General features: G+C 39.9%; 2 protein-coding genes across 3 annotated transcripts in view; one reads left to right on the forward strand and one right to left on the reverse strand.

The window, feature by feature from the left end:
• LOC137632790 (palmitoyltransferase ZDHHC3) overlaps positions 1-18376 on the reverse strand; it is a 194919-nt gene that overhangs the window by 150847 nt on the left and 25696 nt on the right. The gene's annotated exons all lie outside the window — the stretch shown is intronic.
• The window catches only part of LOC137632830 (adhesion G protein-coupled receptor L3-like), a 99359-nt gene that overhangs the window by 67271 nt on the left and 13712 nt on the right, over positions 1-18376 (forward strand). The window contains exons 12-15 of the mRNA XM_068364930.1: positions 16949-17135; positions 17317-17512; positions 17708-17808; positions 17996-18219. Coding sequence (XP_068221031.1) covers positions 16949-17135; positions 17317-17512; positions 17708-17808; positions 17996-18219 — 708 coding nt within the window. The remainder of the gene's footprint in view (positions 1-16948; positions 17136-17316; positions 17513-17707; positions 17809-17995; positions 18220-18376) is intronic.

Raw genomic sequence — 18376 nt, forward strand, 5'->3', positions numbered from 1 at the left:
TTTTAAATATAAAACTTACCCGCTGGTTATATAAAAGAGCTGATTGACACCCCTTGGTGGCGGGTCAGAGACAGCTACATACAGAAAATTCACTTAAGGGTTACATACAATAAACTTAAGCAGTTCTCACCTGATAAGGAAGCTGACAGCAATGATACTCTGCCTCATTTCGTCCGCTATCCTTAAGAGATCCAGTAATCCACTCGGGCTGAAAATCTCTAGGAGCTGTCAAACGGTACAAACACCTATAACATGACAGGACCTCAACCAATACCCTTGATCCGGGTGCACTCAAGGAACAAATTGACCACCTAGCCAAATCAAAGATTGCGGAAGACTGACGCCCAATCTCCACAAACAACCATAACAAACGAGTTCCAAGAGATAGAAAAGGGGTATTAGGAAAAAGGGAACGTAGTGGTAGATCATTCACCTACTATCGCATTAGCAGCTATAAAAGGACCCAACGTAAAAAGGTCCTCATAGCGAGTCTGAACATTCTTCAAATAATGGGATGCAAAAACAGACTTACTTCTCCAAAATGTTGTATCCATCAGACTTTGCAGAGAACGGTTCTGTTTAAAGGCCACTGAAGTCGCTACCGCTCTGACTTCATGTGTCTTGACTTTGAGGAGCCTCTGATCCGACTCATCACACTGAGCATGAGCTTCTCGAATCAACAATCTAACGAAAAAAGACAAGGCATTCTTGGACATGGGCATCGAGGGTTTCCGAACTGCACACCACAGAGCGTCTGAGTTACCTGTCAGATTCTTAGTTCTGTCCACATAACACCGAAGAGCTCTAACTGGACAGAGAACCCTTTCCAATTCATCGCCAGCCAAATCAGAAAGGTTAGAAATCTCGAAGGATTTGGGCCATGGTCGAGAAGGGTTTTCGTTCTTGGCCAGAAACCCCAGTTGTAAAGAACAAATGGCTTTCCCATTCCGAAAACCAATGTTCTTGCTTAAAGCGTGAACTTCACTAACTCTTTTCGCAGTGGCGAGGGTAACTAGAAAAAGGGTTTTCAAGGTTAAGTCCTTAAATGAAGCCGAGTGTAAAGGCTCAAATCTGTCACTCATGAGAAATTTAAGGACAACATCCAAATTCCAGGCGATGGGAGCCGTTTGAATCTTCTTGGTCGTATCAAAAGACCTAAGTAAATCTCGTAGATCCTTATTATCAGAAAGGTCTAGGTTCCTGTGTCGAAAAACCGTCGCCAACATACTCCTGTAACCTTTAATAGTTGATGACGAGAAGTTATGCTTAGTTTTAAGGTCCAAGAAAAAATCTGCTATTTGGGAAAGCGATGTACTGGAAGAGGAAATCGCGTTAGTTCTACACCATTCCCTGAACAACTCCCACTTGGACTGATACACCTTGATGGTTGAAGACCTTCTTGCCCTTGCAATTGCCTTGGCTGCCTTCTTCAAAAATCCTCTAGCTCTAGCGAGTTTTTCGATAGTCTGAAGGCAGTCAGACGTAGAGCTCGGAGGTTTTGATGATTTCGGGCCAAGTGAGGTTGTCTGAGAAGATCGGGTCTCATGGGAAGGCTTCTCGGGACATCCACCATCCATTCCAGTACCTCTGGAAACCAGCTCCTTGACGGCCAGAACGGAGCTATCAGTGTCATTCTGGTCTCCTCGTGTGAAACGAACTTCTGAATCACTTTGTAAAGGATCTTGAACGGAGGAAAGGCATAAACCTCCATGTGTGACCAGTTCATCAGAAAAGCGTCTATGTGTAAAGCTTCGGGGTCTGGAACCGGAGAGCAGTAACACTCTAGTCGTTTGGTCTTCGCGGTGGCAAAGAGATCCACGAGAGGTCGACCCCATAACCGCCACAGACTCTTGCAGATGTCCGGGTGCAGAATCCATTCTGTGGAGAGAACCTGACCTTTCCTGCTGAGTCTGTCTGCGCTCACATTGTTGACCCCCTGGATGAACCGCGTCAAAAGAGTCACCTTCCTTTCCTCCGCCCAGATGAGGAGCAGTCTTGCAATCTCGAACAGAGGCCAAGAGTGGGTCCCGCCTTGTTTCGCAATATAGGCCAGAGCTGTCGTGCTGTCCGAATTGACTTGGACTACCTTGCCCCTGATCTGCTTTTCGAAGCCGATGAGAGCCAGATGAATAGCTAAAAGCTCTTTTTGATTGATGTGGAGAGAGGTTTGCTCCACCGTCCAAGTCCCCGAAAGTTCCTGCTTCTCTAGAGTGGCTCCCCACCCCGAGTTGGAGGCGTCGCAACACAACACGAGGTTTGGGTTCCTCTGAAGTAAAGACAAGCCTTCTTTCAGTCTGGGCTCGTTGTTCCACCATTGAAGATGAGACTTGATGGAAGTCGAGATGGGAATGCAATCCCTGTCGAGGCTGTCCCCTTTCTTTCAATGGCGGTTGAGATGAAACTGAAGAGGACGCAAGAACAACTTCCCCAGGGTCACGAACTTCTCTAACGACGAGAGAGTCCCCAGAAGACTCATCCAATCTCTGACGGAGCAAAGATCTCTCTTCAGGAACGTTTGTACTTTTAGGAGGGCTGCTTGGATTCTCACCGACGACGGAAAAGCCCGAAAACTCCGACTGTGAATCTCCATCCCCAAATAAAGAATCTCCTGGGATGGAATGAGTTGTGATTTTTCCGAGCTCACCAGGAGACCCAGTTCTCTGGAGAGATCCAAAGTCATCTTGAGGTCCTTCAAACAACAATCGGCTGAGGAGGCTCTTATCAGCCAATCGTCCAGATACAGAGAGGCCCTGATTCCCCTCGAATGCAGCATGCTTGCCACGTTCAGCATGATCTTGGTGAACAATAGAGGAGCCGTGCAGAGTCCGAAACAAAGAGCCCTGAACTGGAAGACCTTGTTTCCGTCCATGAACCTCAGATAACGTCTGCAGCTGGGATGAATCGGAAGGTGGAAATAGGCATCCTGAAGATCTAAAGAGACCATCCAATCGTCCTTCCTCACAGCTGCCAGAACTGTTTTCTGAGTCTCCATAGTGAACGTCGAGTTTTGGACGTAACCATTGAGCACACTTACGTCCAGAACCGGTCTCCACCCCCCGGAACTCTTGGGTACTAGAAAAAGGCGGTTGTAAAACCCCGGAGACGTAACATCCTGCACTTCCTCTATTGCTCGTTTCTCTAATAAAAGAGACATCTGTAGAAGCATGGCTTGTTTCTTGGGACCCTCTCTGTATTTGGGCGAAAGATCCACTGGATCTGTGACTAAAGGAGGATTGGTCAGGAAGGGGATCTTGTAGCCTTCCTTTAACACCTGGACGGACCAGGTGTCCGCTCCATTCCTCTCCCAAGCCTCCCAAAAGTGAGTCAACCTGGCCCCCACTGCTGTCTGAAGGAGAGGGCAGTCAGACTTTACCTTGGCCGGACTTGCCCCCTCTGCCTCTAGGTTTCCTTCCTTCTGGTTTAAAAGAGCCTCTTCCAGAGGGCTTCCCACGAAAGGACTGAGGACGAAACCCAGAAGAAGATTCCTTAGGTTTTCGAGAGGAGAATGACGGAGGCAAAACTTTCCTAGTCGAATGAGTAACTAAGTCATGTGTGGCCTTCTGAGTGAGAGCAGTAGCCACCTCGCCCACTAATTCCTGAGGAAATAAAGAATTAGACAAAGGTGCGAAAAGAAGGCCTGTCTTCTGATAGGGAGACACTCCTACGGAGAGGAAGGAGCACATCGTGGCCCTTTTCTTGAGAATTCCAGCTGTAAACAAGGCAGCAAGTTCGTTGGAGCCATCTCTCACACCTTTGTCCAAGCAGGACATCAAATGAACCAAACCACTAGTGTCCGTTTCCGTCATATCAGAGACCCTCTTACTCAAAGCCCCCAAAGCCCAGTCCAAAAAATTAAAAACTTCGAAGGCCCTGAAAAGACCTTTAAGCAAATGGTCGAACTCTGGAATGGACCACCAAATCTTCGTCTTCCTTAAGGCAAGACGACGAGAAGCATCTACCAAACTTGAAAAATCCCCTTGTGCAGAAGAAGGAAAACTCAAGCCCAACACTTCACCAGTCTCATACCACACACTAGATTTAGAGGCTAACCTAGCGGGAGGAAAGGCAAAGGCCGTCTTGCCAAAAGCTTTCTTGGAGTCCAACCAAGAACCCATTAACTTCAAGGCCCGCTTAGAGGATCGAGAAAGAACCATCTTGGTGTAAACTGGAACCTTAGTAGCTTTACCTAAGATGAATTCAGAAGGCGGAGAACGAGGGGCCACAGGGGTAAAAGAATCCGGGAAAATTCCAGTCAAAATAAGCATAAACTTGCGAAGGTCCACAGCATGCTGATAATGTTTCTCCTCCTCATTCTCAGAGACTTCCTCAATAGGATTATCCTCATCCGACTTTTCCTCTGGTTCGTCTTCTGGCAGTGCAGCAACAGCCGCAGCCTGAACCGAAGGAACAACGTCTGGATGGGACTGCCTGTCAAGGCCAACATCTGAGTCAAATTGGTGGGGAGAAGTAGAAGTAGATTGATGCGAAACACGGACATGTAGACGATCATCCTCAACCAACAACTGCTTAGACCGCTTAGAATTCGACTGTTGTTGAACAGAAGAACGCTTGAAATCAGAAGGTAACTGTTGAAGATCGCCGCGAGGTCGCGTAAAGTCCGAGGACTGTTGCTGCGAACGATCAAAGTAGTCAGGATGTCGCCGCTGTAAACCAATGTTTTGACGCGCCGCGTCCAAAAGTTGTTGCCGCGGGCGATCCACTACTTCAAATTGTTGCCGCGTCTCGTCCACTTGTCGACGCCGATGCTCTTCCCCGCGACCAGAAAACGCAAACTGGTCAACCAAAACTCTCTGACGCGACTCATCAAAATCAACCTGGCGTTGAACACTGTGAATGGGAGACCGTCTAAGTGATAACTCGTCAAGGCCATATACCATCGAACGTTTGTGCGATAAGTGGTCTGACATCGAACGCCCAGACACAACGCCAACACCTGGTTGATAAGAATCCATCAACGACGAGAGTTGTTCCTTCATAGACAAAAGCGCAGTCCATTTCGGATCAACAGAACTCCTAGAAGGAAGATTCGCACTAATGTCACCACGCATTTCAGGGGAAGAAAGCCAATCCGATGGAAGAGGAGGTGCATGAATAGTTACAAGGTCCGAATCGGAAGGAATCATATCCGCACGAACACGGTGATCTGAACGTTTGGCCGGAGTGCAAGCGCTGGGAGAACGGAAACGTTCCGGTGAAACCCACGAACTACATCCTGGCCGCACAGGCGATTCCCGACGCTGTGAATCAACATGGGAGCGTTTAAGCGGTCTCGACGCTCGCCGCCAGATCTCACTCCCCGATCCTTCATCGGAAGACGGGGATAACGTATGAACCTCACCTTTCCTACGATGAGGGTGAACGACCTGAGCTACGGCAACAGGAACGTTCGAGGGGACGTCTGCACGATTGATGATGCTTCTCGTTCCCTTAAGCCGTTCGACATTACTTCTCCCATGGGTTCGAGAGCTCGAAAGAGGTCTAAGGCTAGGTGAACGACAAGATCGTGCCGACGCACCCTCCGCAACACTAAACACATTATCAACACTTGTCACAACACCGAGAGAGTCACGATTCTTCGGTACCACATCAGACACTCGTGTCGACGCACCTTCCGCAACACTAACCACATTATCAACACTTGTCACAACACCGAGAGAGTCACGATTCTTCGGTACCACATCAGACACTGAAACACTTTCCACAGTTCCGATAGGATCACGGTTTTTCAATACCTTTAACTCGGAAAAGATAGTATTTCTATCGGCTGCTAAGGACTCAACTTTCTCACCAAGAGACAAAATAGCAGTAAACATGTCCTTCATAGTAGGTTCCTGATCTACCACCACAGGGGAAGGAACAGGATTAGGAACAGGTAAATTAGGTAAGGTTCTATCCACAGATCGGGAAGAACTACGCCTAACTCTATCTCTCTCTAATCTCCTAACATAACGATCGAAAGTAACAAAATCATCATTAGTTAAGGAAAGACACTCATTACACCTATCATCTAATGAACAAAATTTACCCCTACATTTAACACAAATCGAATGAGGATCAATAGATCCATTAGGAAGTCGTGTACGACAACCCTCACTAACACACCTACGCTGAGCAGGGGAGGAGTCGGCCATTTTAAAGTTAACGTGAGAGACCGACAAGCAAAAAGTAAGGGAAAAAGCAATAAAGAAAATCTCAAACAAAAAGATTTCAAGATAAGAACCAAGGAAAATTAATCAACGATAGCTTAAACTCAAAAAAGAACGTTGTACATCACCAAACAACTTCCCAAGAGAGTAAAAACACGAGAGCGAACTTCTGTATGTCAGTCAGCTATGACGGCAGAGAGAAGAACTGGAGTTGGTGTGTAGTTCCACCTGTTCTACCGCTAGGGTGCGGTTGGTACACCTGGCGTATCTTCGATAGCGCGAGATTTGAATTTTCTGCCCTGGCGTCAGGGACTTCAGCTCTTTTATATAACCAGCGGGTAAGTTTTATATTTAAAATTGAAATATTATGAATAATAGAAATGGAGTGATAAAATTGCAGAAGATTTCATAATGATATAAGAAATAGCACTACCAATAGAAATAATAAAACACCTGAGCCGGTGCCAAACGTAACAGTGTTAAAAGGCATGAAAAGAGGCAAAGCAGTAGGAGAAGATAGCCTAACATTTGATTTAATAATAAATGGAGGAGATTTCCTAGTAGTAAAACTAGCTGAACTTTACAAAACCCGTCTGCAAAAATGCTCTACACCTACACCTTGGGAAAATTTTACCATTATACTAATTCACATCTGGAGTGGAAGTGAATGTACATCAGAGAGTGAATGGAGGATGCAAAGTGTTGGGGGGTAATGAAGGGAGTGGTAAAGAATAGAGGGTTGGGCATGAATGTAAAGAGAGTTCTGTATGAAGTGATTGTACAAACTGTGATGTATGGATCAGAGTTGTGGGGAATGAAAGTGACGGAGAGACAGAAATTGAATGTGTTTGAGATAAAGTGTCTGAGGAGTATGGCTGGTGTATCTCGAGTAGATAGGCTTAGGAACGAAGTAGTGAGGGTGAAAACGGGTATAAGAAATGAGTTAGCAGCTAGAGTGGATATGAATGTGTTGAGATGGTTTGGCCATATTGAGAGAATGGAAAATGGCTGTCTGCTAAAGAAGGTGATGAATGCAAGAGTTGACGGGAGAAGTACAAGAGGAAGGCCAATGTTTGGGTGGATGGATGGAGTTAAGAAAGCTCTGGGTGATAGGAGGGTAGATGTGAGAGAGGAAAGAGAGCGTGCTAGAAATAGGAATGAATGGCGAGCGATTGTGACGCAGTTCCAGTAGACCCTGCTGCTTCCTCCGGTCTTCTTGGATGACCACGGAGGTAGCAGTAGTAGGGTATTAAGGGTTATGAAGCTTTATCTGTGGTGGATAACGCTGGAAGGTGGGCTGTGGCACCCTAGCAGTACCAACCAAACTCGGTTGAATCCCTCGTCAGGCTGGGAGGAACGCAGAGAGGAAAGGTCCTCTTTTTTTCATTTGTTTGATGTCGGCTACCCCCCCCCCCAAAATTGGGGGAAGTACCTTCGTATATGGATGGATGGAATAATTCCCAAGAAGGAAGACAAAAGACATGAAAAATTACCTGCCAATAAGTTTACTCTCCGTAATATATAAAATATTTTTAAAAAATCATATCACGCCACATAGAAAGTCAGAAAGACTTTATTAAACCAAGAGAGCAGGAAGGCTTTAGACTAAAAGCGGGTATTAAAAAACTGTCCGTGTTCGTGTAATTAACCAGTTAATGGAAAAATCAACAGAATATGACAAACCACATTGTATGGCATTTATAGACTATGAGAAAGCATTCGATTCTGTCAAACTCTCAGCAATAATGAAAGCCCTTCAAAGAGAAGGAATAGATGAAACTTATGTTAGAACCCTTGAAGATATTTATACAGGAAGTACAGCAATCCTAAAACAACATAAAGATGTGAGAAAATTCTGATTGAGAAAGGACTTAGGCAGGCAGACACCATCTTTACTAAATTATTCACAGCATGCCTAGAAGTTTTTAAAAATTTAGATTGGGAAAATGTAGGAATTAATATTAATGAGGAAAAACTTAACATCTTAAGATTTGCAAATGACACAATTGTCTTTAGTGAATCATAGGAGGAATTGCAAAAGATGATGGAAGATTTAAATAAAGAAAGCAGAAATGTAGGAATGAAACTGAATATGTGTAAACTAAGATAATGTTCAACACAAATGCAGACAACAAATAAGTGTCATGGATGAACCTTTGAAGATTGGTAATGAATATACGCACTTAGTACAGACATTAAGTGTTTTTACAGGACGAAACCAAAATTAAAAGATGGATAAACACTGGATGGAGAGCTTTTGAAAAACAAAATGAGATTATTTAAAGTAAAATGCCACTTTCTCTAAAAAGAAGAGTTTGTTAATGAGATGGTCCTACCAGTTTTAATGTATGCTTCAGTAATCTGTAGCCTTACTAAAGCCTCAGAACATAAGCTAGTTGCAACTCTGAGAGCTATGGAAAGAATAATGATGGGAATAATACTAAGAGACAGGAAAAGAGCAACATGGATATGAGAGAAAACTAAAGTAAAGGATATTTTAACATATAAGAAAAATAAAGGAACATGGGCAGGACATATAATGAGATGGACAGATAACAGATGGACATTGACAATAACAGATTGGGTCCCAAGAGTTTGCAAAAGAAGCAGGGGAAGGATGCAAAGACGATGGGTGTGGGCTGACATAGAAAGACCATAAACAGATTAGAGTGGAAGGACATGTCTGAGGCCTTTGTCCAGCAGTGAACTTGTAACGACTGATGACGATAATATATACTGTAGGTATACATAAGCATTACTACTATATATATATATATATATATATATATATATATATATATATATATATATATATATATATATACACACACACACACACACATATATATATATATATATATATATATATATATATATATATATATATATATATATATATATATATATATATATATATATATATATATATATATATATATATATACATACATACATATACCAAGGCACTTCCCCTAATTTTGGGGGGTAGCTGACATCAACAATGAAACAAAACAAAAAAGGGGACCTCTACTCTCTACGTTCCTCCAGCCTGACAAGGGACTCAACCAAGTTCAGCTGGTACTGCTAGGGTGCCACAGCCCACCCTCCCACATTATCCACCACAGATGAAGCTTCATAATGCTGAATCCCCTACTGCTGCTACCTCCGCGGTCATCTAAGGCATCGGAGGCAGCAGCAGGGCCTACCAGAACTGCGTCACAATCGCTCGCCATTCATTCCTATTTCTAGCACGCTCTCTTGCCTCTCTCACATCTATCCTCCTATCACCCAGAGCTTTCTTCACTCCATCCATCCACCCAAACATTGGCCTTCCTCTGGTACTTCTCCCATCAACTCTTGCATTCATCACCTTCTTTAGCAGACAGCCATTTTCCATTCTCTCAATATGGCCAAACCACCTCAACACATTCATATCCACTCTAGCCGCTAACTCATTTCTTACACCTGTTCTCACTCTCACCACTTCGTTCCTAACCTTATCTACTCGAGATACACCAGCCATACTCCTTAGACACTTCATCTCAAACACATTCAATTTCTGTCTCTCCGTCACTTTCATTCCCCACAACTCCGATCCATACATCACAGTTGGTAAAATCCCTTTCTCATATAGAACTCTTTTTACATTTATGCCCAACCCTCTATTTTCTACTACTCCCTTAACTGCCCCCAACACTTTGCAACCTTCATTCACTCTCTGACGTACATCTGCTTCCACTCCACCATTTGCTGCAACAACAGACCCCAAGTACTTAAACTGATCCACTTCCTCAAGTAACTCTCCATTCAACATGACATTCAACCTTGCACCACCTTCCCTTCTCGTACATCTCATAACCTCACTCTTACCCACATTAACTCTCAACTTCCTTCTCTCACACACTCTTCCAAATTCTGTCACTAATCGGCCAAGCTTCTCTTCTGTGTCTGCAACCAGTACAGTATCATCCGCAAACAACAACTGATTTACCTTCCATTCATGGTCATTCTCGTCTACTAGTTTTAATCCTCGTCCAAGCACTCGAGCATTCACCTCTCTCACCACTCCATCAACATACAAGTTAAACAACCATGGTGACATCACACATCCCTGTCTCAGCCCCACTCTCACCGGAAACCAATCGCTCACTTCATTTCCTATCCTAACACATGCTTTACTACCTTTGTAGAAACTTTTCACTGCTTGCAACAACTTTCCACCAACTCCATATAACCTCATCACATTCCACATTGCTTCCCTATCAACTCTATCATACGCTTTCTCCAGATCCATAAACGCAACATACACCTCCTTACCTTTTGCTAAATATTTCTCGCATATCTGCCTTACTGTAAAAATATGATTCATACAACCCCTACCTCTTCTAAAACCACCCTGTATTTCCAAGATTGCATTCTCTGTTTTATCCTTGATCCTATTAATCATTACTCTACCATACACTTTTCCAACTACGCTTAACAAACTAATACCTCTTGACTTACAACACTCGTGCACATCTCCCTTACCCTTATATAGCGGTACAATACATGTACAAACCCAATCTACTGGTACCATTGACAACACAAAACACATAATAAAAATCTCACCAACCATTCAAGTACAGTCACACCCCCTTCCTTCAACATCTCAGCTCTCACACCATCCATACCAGATGCTTTTCCTACTCTCGTTTCATCTAGTGCTCTCCTCACTTCATCTATTGTAATCTCTCTCTCATTCTCATCTCCCATCACTGGCACCTCAACACCTGCAACAGCAATTATATCTGCCTCCCTATTATCTTCAACATTCAGTAAACTTTCAAAATATTCCGCCCATCTTTTCCTTGCCTCCTCTCCTTTTAACAACCTTCCATTTCCATCTTTCACTGTCTCTTAAATTCTTGAGCCAGCCTTCCTTACTCTCTTCACTTCTTTCCAAAACTTCTTCTTATTCTCTTCATATGAATGATCCAATCCCTGACCCCACCTCAGGTCAGCTGTCCTCTTTGCCTCATGTACCTTGCGCTTTACTTCCACATTTTTCTCTTTATATTTTTCATACTTCTCTACACTATTAGTCTGCAGCCATTCTTCAAAAGCCCTCTTTTTCTCTTCCACTTTTACCTTCACTCCTTCATTCCACCATTCACTGCCCTTCCTCATGCTGCCTCCAACAACCTTCTTGCCACACACATCACTTGTAATCCCAACAAAATTTTCTTTTACTAACTTCCACTCCTCCTCTAAATTGCCAGTTTCTCTTACTTTCACTTCGTCATATGTCATTTTCAACCTTTCCTGATATATACTTTTTACCCCCGGTTTTATTAGCTCTTCAACCCTCACTAGCTCCCTTTTACATTCACCTACTCTATTCCCCCACTCTTTTGCTACAACTAATTTTCCTTCCACCAAAAAATGATCAGACATACCGTTAGCCATACCCCTAAACACGTGCACGTCTTTCAATCTTCCAAACATTCTTTTAGTTATCAACACATAATCCATTAATGCCCTTTCTACTACTCTTCCATTTGCCACTCTTACCCATGTATACTTATTTTTATCTTTCTTTTTGAAAAAGCTATTACTTATCACCATCTCTTGCTCAACACACATATCCACCAGTCTCTCACTACTCTCATTTTCACCTGGTACGCCATACTTCCCAATGACACCTTCTACCTCTCCAGCGCCCACTCTAGCATTTAAATCACACATGACAACTACATAATTCCTTCTACCCAGTCCTTCTACACACCTAGTTAATTCATTCCAGAACTCATTCTGCTCTTCTTCACTTCTCTCACTACCTGGCCCATACGCACTGACAAACGCCCAACATTCCCTTGCCAACCTAACCCTTACCCACATTAACCTAGATGATATCTCCTTCCATTCCACTACTTTACCTGTCATCCATTCACTCAGCAACAAAGCCACACCCTCTCTCGCTCTTCCCCTTTCAATCCCAGACACTCTACCAGACATTTCACCAAACATCACTTCACCCTTTCCTTTTATCTTCGTCTCACACAAGGCCAATACATCCATCCTTCTATTCCTAAACATACTTCCAATTTCACATCTTTTACTCTCTATCGTACTACATCCACGCACATTCAAACACCCGAAAACTAGAGTGCGGGGAGCAGTCACTCTCCCACCAGCTCCATCTCCTTGTTGATGTCTCACAGGATGTAGATACATGAGAGGAGGTTCCCAGCCCCCTCGTCCCATCCCTATATATATATATATATATATATATATATATATATATATATATATATATATATATATATATATATATATATATATACATGTGTATTATATATATATTATATATATAAATATATATGCATATATATATATATTATATATAAAAATACATATATATATATATATATATATATAAATATATATATATATAAATATAAATATATATATATATATATATATATATATATATATATATATCTTATTTTTTTTGGACGCCACTAAGACATTGTCTATTCATTGCATGTGTGTGTATATATATATACATATATATATATATATATATATATATATATATATATATATATATATATATATCTTATTTCTGGATGCCACTAAATCTTTGTCTATTCATTGTATATGTGTATATGTATATATATATATATATATATATATATATATATATATATAATATAGATATATATATATGCATGTATGTATGTATGCATGTCTTATATTAAAATTTTTATCAACAGTAATACTAGCCAAGCTACAACCCCAGATGGAGTAGCAGGATGTTACTAGGGAAGTTGCCCAGCACGTTTAGAATATAGAAAAACAATGAATAAACTATATGTAGGAAATAATAGATAATTTGTGAAATATATTACTATCAGTGACAACAATAGAATAGATCAGTAAAATGTAAACTATGCAACAAGAATTACAAGAAGTGTGGGCTCTTGATGTTCCACCACCAAGTCAAGAAGGTTATTCCACAATCTGGTCACAGTTAGAATATAATTTTTGGAATACTGTGTAATATCAAGCCTTATGATGGGGAAGGCAATGCAGATGTTTAATTTCCAGATCAGGGATAAAGAATTTAATAGAACGCAAGATTTTGTTTATCAAATTAAGATGAGTCAGTATCTTTAGATCAAAACAGAGGATAATATTCAAAACATGATAATATATATATATATATATATATATATATATATATATATATATATATATATATATATATATATATATATATATATCATAACATTTCCTCAGGATCGGTTGATCATTGAAAATCTTAAAAGTCTCTCTCAATATGCCAATGTTTTGTACAATTACACAAATAGACCAATGCGTTTCTAAAATATATATTTTTAATCAACAATCATGACTAGAATCTTAAATTAGATGTATGTAGTTAAAGAGATATTGTCTATACAAAGATCTGGATAGTGAATAACCTTGACCTAATTACAACCATACTAAGAGTTTTGATAAGGTTCAACTTCATCTCTCGCAACCTACACCATGCACCAATTTTAGCTAGATCTCTATTATGGGATCCAACAACCATATGTCTACATTCAGGAGATAGAATTGATGCAGAGAATAGCATCATCTACATATGCAAAGATTCCTAAGGGTTGTGGTAGTTTATTCAAAACGTCCTTGCCTGGCAATCTGTTAGATAGAAGTTTGAGATTTGCTCAAGCTCAAAAGTTTCTAGTAGTGTTGGTAATCTCATATCCTTGTGAATTAAGGATGGGGTTGTGAGGGAGCCTATAAATCTACCGGCTGAGTCATCAGTAGCCTTGGTCTCTATGATCTTAGGTTGATTCGGTGTTTTGAGCGCTGATAACTTGTAGGCTACATGGTCAGCGTCTAGCCCAAGGTCCTTGGTCTAGCCTAGAACAGTGCCCTGTTCCTTGCTTCTGCCATTCATGAGTGACCTTTAAACCTGAGGAACACCAGATATTACATTTTCATAGTGCCTAAGGTGCCCATTAAAATCTACAATTCTTTTGTAATATCTCACTTAAAAACTTAACGGGAATGTTTATTAAATACCCACTTACTCCCATACGTTTAAGTTTGAAAACAAGTGCCTCATGACTAATACGATCCAAGTCAGACCTAAAATAAAGGGAAATCATAAGATCTACCTTACTACAATTAAGGGATTTCTCTGGCGCACTGAAATTGCAAGAGTATTATATGCTCCAAAACCTTTACAAAAGCCAAAATGCAAACTAGAAAACGAATGATTACTTTCAACATATGTAATTGGAAATTTTGCCAACATATGTTAAAAAAACTTTAGATAATATGCAGGTATTGAAATGAGGGATAATTAGCAGGGTTATAGCTACCCTAAATAGATTTCCTTGATGAAGTAACATTACCAACACTCCTACACACGCAAAACGAACCTGTTCTTACCAAGTTGCAGGAAATATAAGAAAACTTAGCAGCTAAGAAATCAGCTTTCTTTCTAAAAGTAAAGAGAGACAAAATACCATTTGGATCTACACCTTCATAAGCATCAAGATCAATAAAAGTTTTATAATTTCAATGAGCCAAAAAGTTAAACTAGTTGGTTTAACTTCTCGTAAACAGGAAGGAAAAGATTAAATTTCTTATTAGTCTGCCTACTGTCAACCGCATCCGCCAAAAGAGTTGCCTTTTCATTTAGACGAGTGACAGAGCCTACAACAGAGTACATCATCGTGCCAATGTCAAACCCACAGGAGGGCATTATCATTTGCCTCTCTGAGGTCTTGATCTGAGCAAAGAGGGGTCAGTGGGCACCCTCGTAGTATGTGTTCATAGTTTGTGGTGTTGCCCCACATGGGCATTCTGGATTGGTGGCTAATCCCATTTGTTGGCAGTTATCTCCAGTTTTGCCCACTTTTACCCTTGCTATGTTTAGAGTTGCCAAGACCTTCCTGGTGAGGGTTGTTCCCCTGGGCAGGGCTTCGTTTGGGATGGGAAGCGCCTCATTAGATGGCCACCAGTCACTTTCCTGCCACTTATCTAGTCTTTGAGCAGCTGACCGGATTGGTTCTAGTACATCCACTGTTGCAAAGCTTTTGCGGGATTTCAGTCTTCACCTTGCTTCCTGATGATTGTGGAGTGGATGCCTAGGGCCATCAATTTGTTCCTTCTTTTCAGTTTTAGCATTTTTCGTCAGATATGGGGAGGTAAGATACGGGCTATTTTATATAAAGATGGTAGGTGTTGATTTTAGGGTACCAGTAATAACCCAACGTTCATGTTCCTGGGTTGTACCAGAAAGGGTTTCTTTAATGGTCAAATTACATAAATTTTCAGTTGAAATATAGACTCTCTGAGTAACTTATTCCAAGTTGAATCTGATCTATTACTTCAATTATACATAGATTGCAAATAAGGCAATTCTGTCTTTTTCTAATGGTTGCCGACTCTACTTTACTTGAAATATAATTCTTAATCTTTAGACTAAATATCTCGAATTTCAAATGTTACCGACTTCCTTTTTCTCCATATGATATCTATGATTTGGTATTAAATTAGCAAGCTAACATTTTTGTTCAGTCTTACAAATGGTAGAATAAGCCCACTGTTTAGTCAAAACGTTCAGTTACTATTCCTTCAACTAATTTGATTTCTAGATCATATATTCCCAAATCATAATAATGCTACACATTCAATTATCGCTAAGGTAGTTTGGTGATGTTCCATTAGAAAATAGACACAACTACAGCATTTTGATTGAACTTGAACAACATTATACAAGACCTGTTAATCTATCATTATCATGAAAGAAATACACACCACATTTTGAAAAAAGGGGCTAAATTATCACTAAATAATGTTTTATATTACCTACTCCTTCATCATTAGGGGAAAAGACAGAGAACATTAATATGCAAAACAAATATATAAATAACTGCCAATCAAAAATGGAAACTACTATTTTCATACTCCAAAGTTTTGAACAAACTAGGATATCTTATAAATCCAGACAGAAATTCTAGTCCTTAAAAGCAGGGGTTTCCAACTTGGGTACATATAACCCCAGTGGTACATTATTACTCTTCAATGGAGTACATTGGATTGAGAGAATAGCCATTATTGCACAATACATGATGTAATTTGCATTGAGATTGAATAATAAAATATCACAATATCAATTTCATGGTTTCCCTTTTCATCCTCAATTTTATGGGTACATGGTAATCTATGAAAATGCTTAAGCGGTACACAAGAATAATCAGTTAGAACGCTTGCCTTAGAGAAATGCAATCTGTACCAATTTAATAATTGAGAAACATTCAGATTTTTTTCTAATTGTGAACACTTCAATACATTATTAAAAAATTATGCTGGAACTGATAACATGTTCTCTTAACCTGATGGCCTTAGTCTAATAAATATGCCCAGTTGTTGTGTTTTATCTTAAGAGTAAAATTCGTATTCCCAATTTTAAAGCAAATTATATGATAAAATGTCTAATAATATTTTTTTCAGATTCAACTTGATGAAAGAGAGTTTAAAGCATTATTGAATTTGCTAATTATGGGGATATCTAAACTGCAAATTAAACGTTTGCAGTGCATTGTAATGTAATTCTCTTCTAATATCAACTTTTAACAGTTTTAGAGGTAACACACGGAGAACACAATAGTCTAAGATAAGAAAATTGAGAAAAACTTAACTGGTTAAAATCATCATCATATCTAAATCAGCCAAACACTCTTTTTGACAAGCTACTCATACCTTAATTATATCTACAGAAATTCCTGGAAGCTGCAGCAGAAGTCGCTGAAAACACCATGAAGAACTCAAGTGTATGGAAAGATTTACAGGAGGATGAACTAACTTCAACATTAACGAATATTCAAAAAAGTTTGGATAATGCAACTAATATGTATGCAGACTACCTCCACTATGAAACGAAAAATATCACTCACGAAAATATAGGTATGAAATCATGATTGATTTGATTTATTATATAACAAACAAACAAAAATTCCTGTAATCTTTTTACAAAATGATAAAAATCCCGCAATCTTTTAACATTTAACAAAGTGAGAAAATTCCTGCAATCCTTTATGACTTTTCATAGTTTTTCTTTTAATACTCGATTTCTCTTTTCTAACAGCAATAATTGCATCTAGTCAACCAACAATTCATTTCAACAACCCAGAAAAAAGGATATTTAAGAGCCCATATGATGATCATACAAGGATTACGCTCCCCAGTAAATTTTACAAAGGCTATAGGAATCAAAACAGTACAATAAAGGCCATATTTATGGCTTATAAAAACTTAGGCTGCACCAGTAACACCATTCCATGGTTAGTAAAAAATAAATAATTATACTTTTGATTGCATATAAGCTATAATTTCATATTACCTTGACTTCAGTATTGTTAAAAGTAGTAATGAGTATTTCAAGTAGTTTTAAAAACATAACCTTTATTCATGACTATCCATTCACCACACAGGTCAAACTAATTCAATGAAACTAACCTACATTTGTATAATTCTAGTTCTCCCCCTGAAACAACACTTCAAGATGTGAGTGCTAAATCTCAAATAAATAGTGCTATTATTGGGGCCACAGTCGGTAATGCTTCAACCTGGTATGCCTGTAAATATACATTTTCTTTTCTGCTTTGAATGGCCCGAAGTAATGTTAAAATTACTCCATACTACATCAATGATACATGCTGTGATTTATATGCTTTAAATTTATTCTTAGACAACTTTTATAATATGTGTAAAGAGCCCCTTTGAGTGCAATGAAAAATGAAAGATTAATTCTACTATATTTACAGCTGCTGGTGAATACGTGAAAGTTCGCCTTGAACATATTTACAAAGGTGACAATTACGAGCTAGGTGAAGGAACATGCGTCTGGTGGAATGTATCTTCAAATAACTGGGACAGCCAAGGTTGCACCCGTAATGTTACAAACGCCGATTACACCGTTTGTCACTGTAACCACCTCACTAATTTTGCAGTCATCATGGATATCAAAGGAATACTTCAGAAAAACTCAGTAAGAGATCAAAGGGCAAGATGCTCCAGAGGGAGTATCATCAAGAATTTTTTTACTTTGGATCACCTTTCCTAATAATATTAATGATATAAAATCTCAACCACTATTCCATTTCACATATATTTAGTCTAGTCTCATGAGTTTCATGGATTTTCTC

The sequence above is a fragment of the Palaemon carinicauda genome, chromosome 42, assembly GCF_036898095.1.
Source record: "Palaemon carinicauda isolate YSFRI2023 chromosome 42, ASM3689809v2, whole genome shotgun sequence".
In the NCBI taxonomy this organism is placed as follows: domain Eukaryota; kingdom Metazoa; phylum Arthropoda; class Malacostraca; order Decapoda; family Palaemonidae; genus Palaemon; species Palaemon carinicauda.